The sequence below is a fragment of the Rattus norvegicus genome, chromosome 12, assembly GCF_036323735.1.
Source record: "Rattus norvegicus strain BN/NHsdMcwi chromosome 12, GRCr8, whole genome shotgun sequence".
Classification (NCBI taxonomy): Eukaryota; Metazoa; Chordata; class Mammalia; order Rodentia; family Muridae; genus Rattus; species Rattus norvegicus.
The window spans coordinates 7456186-7463359 of record NC_086030.1 but is presented as its reverse complement, the minus strand read 5'-3'; the positions used below and the strand labels follow the sequence as shown (position 1 = coordinate 7463359).

The 7174-nt window shown below is 43.5% G+C and overlaps 1 protein-coding gene across 1 annotated transcript in view; it reads left to right on the top strand.

Moving 5' to 3' along the window:
• The window catches only part of Elavl1 (ELAV like RNA binding protein 1), a 40927-nt gene that overhangs the window by 19266 nt on the left and 14487 nt on the right, over positions 1-7174 (top strand). The window contains exon 3 of the mRNA NM_001108848.1: positions 5543-5646. Within this exon, the coding sequence (NP_001102318.1) occupies positions 5543-5646 (104 nt within the window). The remainder of the gene's footprint in view (positions 1-5542; positions 5647-7174) is intronic.

Here is a 7174-nt window from a genome sequence, read left to right as displayed (position 1 = left end):
TCAGTGGCACCACTCTGCCTAACTGTCTTTTTTTCTCTAGCTGGATCTCAGCCTGCCTACCCTAGCAAGAGAGTGTTTATATCTAGCCAGCTAGGTGTGCTGTAGTCCCGAGCCTGCTCATTGGCACAGTGGGTAGCCCGTCCTTCATAACCTTTCTGTGTTTTCTTTCCTTTGGCCTTCAGCTAGTTTTCACTCAGATCTGATGACCACCTTGTATCTCACAGTAGAACTACCAGCTGTCTCCTCTCTCCCCTGATCCCTTTCCTCCCTGGCTACTCATGACCTATGAACTATCCAAGTAGACACTTTCCTTTGGGTCTCTTGAGAATCATCGAGCCAGGGCTTCAAATACTCTTAAGGTTCCTGGTGTCCTCTAGCACTTTGGAATTTGGAGCTGGGTATTGCTGTCTGGAATGTGGCAGTGCACTGGGGTTGCCGGGCAGCATTTCTAGTCTCTGCCCACTCACTTGAAACTGAGAGCACCTTCTGAGTTGTGAGCATTATTAGCGTAGGTCTCCAGACACTATCTTGATTCTTGTAGGAAGTAGGAAGCCATGAGAACCACCACTGTATGTTGTCCTTCCATTTACATTTACAGGATATCAGTGTCAAATTCCCTCTCTGTACTTGCTCCTAGAAACATTCTCTTCCTATGTTTGTCCTCCCTCAGGGCTATACTCTCTCTGTCTCAGCTGCTCCTTTCCCCAGTTTTGAGCTTCAGACTATTTTATTGCCCTTTTCCAGAGCTGTTAATCAGGCTGAGTTTAGTTCACTCACTCTCCTGATGAAATAGCTCTCCTGAGATCGGCACCATATTGAACTTACTCTGTGTCTTTGTCCTAGCGGATAACCACTGTCTGTCCAGTAGCTATACTCAGAAGTACCAAGTCTCAGAATTCATTCCCTTTAGTGCTTCTGTAGATTACCCTGTCCTACCTCTCCCACAAGAGTCATCCTAGCTGAAGACATCATTACCTTTACCTACTCTATTGCTGTGGCCTCTTAACTGGCTACCTTTTCCTTCTTCCTGACTTCCTCAGGGCAGCAAAGGGACTTCATCAGTTTCCATGTGACCCATTCATTCCCTTCCTCTAAAACCCTTCAGGTTCTGGGCTCTGTTGACTTGAGGATGCCTTCTGTGGCTCTATCTATAAGATGTTGGCTTGTGGGTTTTCATAACAAGTCATACTGCACTGAAGTTGCCACTATCAAATCCAAATACTCATTTTGCAAATTGACATATTGGGTCAGCTGGGCAGCAGGAAGGGGACAGGCTGACTCGGGTAACGAGAATGTTTATTATGTTGGTTGGGAAGCTTCCAGTGCTTCTGGGCACCCAGGTTAAGCTCCTTGTTGGAGTCACTATATTTGCTATTGGCACTTCCATCTACAAACATAAGGTACAAGGTGTCATTGCAGCATCTGCCTAACAGCAGAGCTTACTGTGCCACCTGTAACTGTCTTATATGTCCCTTGTGGAATTGGAGGCAGCCTTCAACCCTAATGGTTAATGTATTTTCCTTCTCATCTCATAGGGATGTACCTCTGACACACCCATCCTAAGTCTGAACTGAGTTGCTTATTTTCCAGACATGCCTAGGCTGGCTCTCAGGACTGCTGAACAGTTTTCCTTTTACAAGAATGCCTTTTCACACTTTGCCGCCTTTACTACTTTTTCCTCAGCATGATTCATCTTTGCTCCTCATTTTAAAAGCACCCCCCGCCCAAAAAAAAAAAAAAACCCTGACCAGGTGTAGTGGCAAATAACTTTGATTTCAGCACTTTGGAGGCAGAAGCAGGCATATCTGAGTTTGAGGCCAGCCAGAAGCTATATAGTAAGACCCCATCTCAAAACACAGTAAACAACAGCAGCAACAAAAAGCAGAGCAAACAGTAAACCCTACAAGCTGAAAGTAAAGCCTTAGTTGCCTGTAATTTATCACTGGATACACTTCCTTTCACACTTCATTTGTTGCATATTCTCTGTAAGTAATAATGCTACTGCGAGCTGTAGAGCGATCTGTCCTTCCTATCTGAACGAGTTTTCTCCCTATCATTTCTCTCTATAATCCAAGTTATAAGCTCCACAGAGACTTTCACCTTGCATCATTCTGCTTACTGGCTGTTTCCATAGAGCCTTCCTGGAAGTAGTAAACTAGCAAATAAGTGTGTTCCTTCTGAGAACCCCATGGTTCCGGTTGCAAACTGGCCCTGCTTTCCACCATCAATGCCCTGGGCCCTGCAGAGTTCCTCCTCTGCCAGCTGATGCAGCAAGCTGTGTTAGCTCATGTGCTGACCTGCGTTTCTAGGGAAGCCTATCATCTCCATCTGCTTGCTGCCCACCTTTCTATTTTCTCTAAAACACCCTTCTTGTTCTTTACTTTTCCTGTGGTCCCTCTGTCACCTGTACCCTGTGATTCCCAGTAAAGTCTTCTTGGAGCCCCTGTGCACATTTTTTAAAAACAGTGGAGTTGAGCAGGTGGGGAGAATCTGATAGGAGGGGGAAAGTGTGAACAAAATTTAAAGAACAAAACAAAGAAAACCCAAACTTTGTTCCCTATATACCTTTGTTTTCTATACCTATAATACCCATAGATGAGTGTGTCTCTTTACCCTCAGCAAAAGTTCCCTCTTTTTCTTTCTTTTTCTTCTTTTTGTGGGAGGCAGGGGTTGAGAGTCGGGTAGTTTGAGACAGAGTCTTTCTGTGTAGCCCTGGCTGTCCTGGAAGTTCCTGAAGACCAGGCTGGCATCAAACTCAAGCAATCCACCAACCTCTGCCTCCCAAGTGCTGGAATTAAGGTTTATCTGTCTACACAATGGTTATGGCCAAAAACATGGTGTCTCAGCTTTCTGATTTGCCTTGTTCTTTATGCTTCTAGGAACTGGGAGCTATAGGTCAACCTGGGAAGAGATGGGGATAGAAGACATTGATCAAAACATATATTTAAATGTGAATTTTAGAATTTATTTTTATTTCATGTGATTGGTGTCTTTTATCTGCATGTATGTCTGTGTAAAGGTGTTGGATCCCCTGAAACTGGAGTTACATTCAGTTGTAAGCTGCCATGTAGATGCTGGGAATTGAAGCCAGGTCCTCTAGAACGATAGCCAGTACTCTTAACCATATCCAGCCCATGTCCACACACATATCCATATCCACACACACAGATTTCTTTGAAAGAAATGTGGGTCTCTTGAGACAGAGGATGGTTGTGAAAAATTGCAAATAATGCCTGTAGTTTCTGTGCCCCAAAGAGAAAACATAATATAAGACTGGTTTTCTAGTATCATCTGGCATGATGTACAAAAGGAAGGAACGATGTGATAGTGGAGGTGGGTCATCTCAGACTGTCCTAGCCAGGTAATCTAAGCTAATGTGCATAGTAATACAGCCCTGTTGGTAGCATATGCACTTGGCCCTTGAAAGGATATGATGAGAGCTTTTTAACTCTGTGGCCTTTCTTCCCTAAACTTATCACCATAGTAAAAAAAAGAAAAATAAAGCAAGCTAGGGTAAGGAACAGTATGTGAGCTATAGACTAGACCACCAGACTGAAAGTTAGCAAAAGCAAGGACAGGGCTAGAGAGAAGACTCAATGGTTAAGGATATTAGCTGTTCTTCCAGAAAACCCAAATGGCAGCTCACAATCATTTATAACTCTACTTCCAGTGAATTTGACACTGTCTTCAGGCCTCCCTGGATGCTATACATACATAGTTTACAGATATACCTACAGGCTAAATACCTAAAAACATAGGGGTCGGGGGGTGTCTTTTGTTTTTGTTAAAAAGCAAGGATGGTCTGAGACACTACCCAGGGGAGTTTTGGGGTTGGGGATTAGAGGGGAATGACACTAAAGGTTGTTTGGGATCCTAGTTAATTCCCAAAGACATAGGAATTAAGTATGAATATTTAGTTAACATTGAACAAGTACTGGTTACTGTTTAAAATATGTTATGGTAATGGAAGATATTTCTAATAGAGGAGGAGTAGGGTCAAGCTGGAACTTTTTTTTTCTTTTTATAAATCTAAAAGTGGCATTAAAAAATGCAGTATCTCCTGGGCATGGTGGCCGGTGTCTTTAATCCCAGCGTTTGAGAGGCAGAAACAGGTAGATCTCTGAACTCAACCAGCTTAGTCTACACATTGAGTTCCAGGATAGCCAAGGCTACACAGAGACACTCTATCTTAAACAAAAGCAGTATTTGAGGAGGGTGAGTTAACAAGATGGCTTGCAGGTATAAGCACTTACACCAAGCATGACAGCCTGAGTTCTGTGCCTGGGACCAACATAGTGGAAGGAGAAAACTGATGTGTCTGTTTTCCAAATACTTGCTGTGGTGTGGGTGCACACATACACACAAATATAATAATAAATATAAAAATAATTTTTAAAATAAAGTATTGGAAAAGTGCTAATGCAACTCAAAAGAAAATAGGTTCTTTGGTTTGTTCAGGTCTTGTTAGCAGCAAAGGAGGTGGCTTCCTGGGTTCTCAGCACAAAAGTCTGCCTCTAATAGGTTTGTCCTACAGCTGCTCTTTCAGGTACCCAGAACAAAATGAAGTATCTGCATGAACTAGGAGGATGTGAATCAAGTTTGTCAAGGCTAGACATCCTAAGGTTCCTTCCTGACAAGCACTCCAGTAGCTTCCTCTTCCTGAGCCTTTCCCTACATGCCATGCCCTTCCCCAGGTACCCAGGGATGCGTGTTCCTGCCTGTCCTGAGTATTTCACAAAGAGGACATTGGGATCTTTTGTTGCTACCTCAGTTTTCATGCCTCTCACCTCTCATATCCAGATGTATGCTGGTGACGTTATTATAGTGGGCTCTGCTGCCAGGAAGAGCTGGAGGAGCTAGACCAGGCTATGAACCTGTGGCCAAGGCCACTTATTAGCTCAGCTTTTTCCCACCATCCACTGAGTCCTGTTTCTCTATACTCAGGAAAGAAAGAGAACCAGTACTTGATGGTGCCAGAACCCAGGAGGCCTTCCCTCTGTGGGAATTCAGGTTTCAGAAATTAACAGACTATGGCACTGGCCACTGCCTCCTCTTCTGTCAGACTGCACAGTACAGCCAACAGCTTTGGGACTGTTAGGCAACATTTCACAAGATGCAGTCAGTAAGAAAGATATCGTTACTTTTTCTTTCTCTTTGAGAAACAAGCTCTCTGTTTTGTGTGTGTATGCACATACACAATAGCTTCTATGTCGGAAACTAACTTAACTCAGTTCTTCTAACATGTGGCCCAGGGATTGAACCTAGAAGGTCATCAGGCTTGGCAGCAAGCACTTAACTGTCTGAGCCTTCTCACTGGTCCAGTTTTTAAGAAACGTTTAATTACAGATTACCTTTGTTAGTTTCAAAGATGTATAAGTTTGCACAGAAAATGTTTAACACTATTTTAAGACTGGTTCCCCAGTGTACCTCCCTTGGCATTTTGCTGTGTTAACCTATCTTTTCTTTTTCTGACCTTGCCCATGTACCTCCCTTACATCTGTTCTTTGGAAGCCGTTTAACAATGTCATGTTCTCTCTTATAGGACACAGCTTGGGCTACGGCTTTGTGAACTATGTTACTGCAAAAGATGCAGAGAGAGCAATCAGCACACTGAACGGCTTGAGGCTTCAGTCCAAAACCATTAAGGTAAAGAGATGTTGATGTGGAGGAAAAGTCTTAACTAGACCAGAATGGGTATAAGAGTATTGTAGGGGCTGGAGAGATGGCTCTGTGGTTAAGAGCACTGACTGCTCTTCCTGAGGTCCTGAGTTCAAATCCCAGCAACCACATGGTGGCTCACAACCATCTGTAATAGGGATTAGATGCCTCTTCTGGTGGGTCTGAAGACAGCTACAGTGGACTCATATAAATAAAAGAAATCTTTAAAAAAAAAAAAAGGTGTAAAGAGTATTGTAGACTCAGTACCTACAGGTGCTAGGTGTGTTAGTCATGAACGGGGCACCAAGCAAGAGCAGCTGTACTGAGAGACCCAGAAACCAGACATATTCTGTCCCTCACTTGCCCCTACCTGTTGCCACTGCACTCCGGTGGTAATTTGAAGGCTTTACTTGTATGTATATCCTAACTGGCCTCAGATCACAGCTCTTAGTAGCTAACTTATCTGCTGTGTTATCATTGGTCCTGGTGTTGTACTCTGGTTACAGAGGTCAGTGTGAAGGGTTCTGCATTTCTGTGTCTAACCATCTATTTTTTTTCTCTGTGACACACTGGCAACTACAGTGAGGAGATGGACTAATCAGGCTCAGGTGCAGATCCACAGGCCACGTAATTCACACAATTCATACTTAAAAGAGGAAATCGTAGGTTAGATCCTCCCACATAGCATCTCAGGTTCCTTATCACAGCTCCATAGAGCATGAGACTCGGGTTAGGGGGGAGCTGGCTTGACTTTTTCCTCTCCAGTAAGTGAAATGGCTTTTCCAGGGTGGGGCAGAAAGAGGGGCAAATGCTGGAGCTTGAGAGTGAATACTCTGGCACCTGGCATTTAACACCAGTTTAGCAGTTTCTCAGCACAAAATAAGTGCCTAAAACTTACATCACAGCACAGAGCCCTAGGGAAATGGTTCACTTATTTGAGTTACCTATTTTGGTTTTTGTTTGTTTTTATTCTTGTGTTGTGTTTTGTTTTGGGTTTTTTTATTTGGGGGGGATGGAGGGGTTTGGGGGGTTTTTTTGTTGTTTGTTTTTTTTGTTTGTTTGTTTGTTTGTTTTGTTTTGAGACAGGATTTCACTATACAGCCCATACTGACCTTGAATTTTCATCCGCCCCCATTGCTGGAGCACTGGAATTCTTTATATGTGTTCATATCACAAGGGACTGTGGTTGAGTCATTCAGTGAGTGTTTTTAACTCAATGCCAGTATTCCCCCAACTCTGTTCTGGGTGCTGAATGGAACAGTGATTATCAAAGTTTCACCCTCGTGGAATTAATGAGTAAAGTACAGTGTGTGAGACTGTGGTCTATATAGTACAGGGACAGAGGGAGCTATGCAGCAAGTAAGTAACAGGTCTGTGCCAACCATTTCCTCAGGGAAGGTACAAGTATCCCAGTCCAGATGTCCTAAATAGCAGAGACTAGTCACTGCTCCGAAGTCTTAATTCAAGGGGTCAGCAGAGTTGGTTCCTTCCAAGGAACCTGGAAAGGATCACCAAA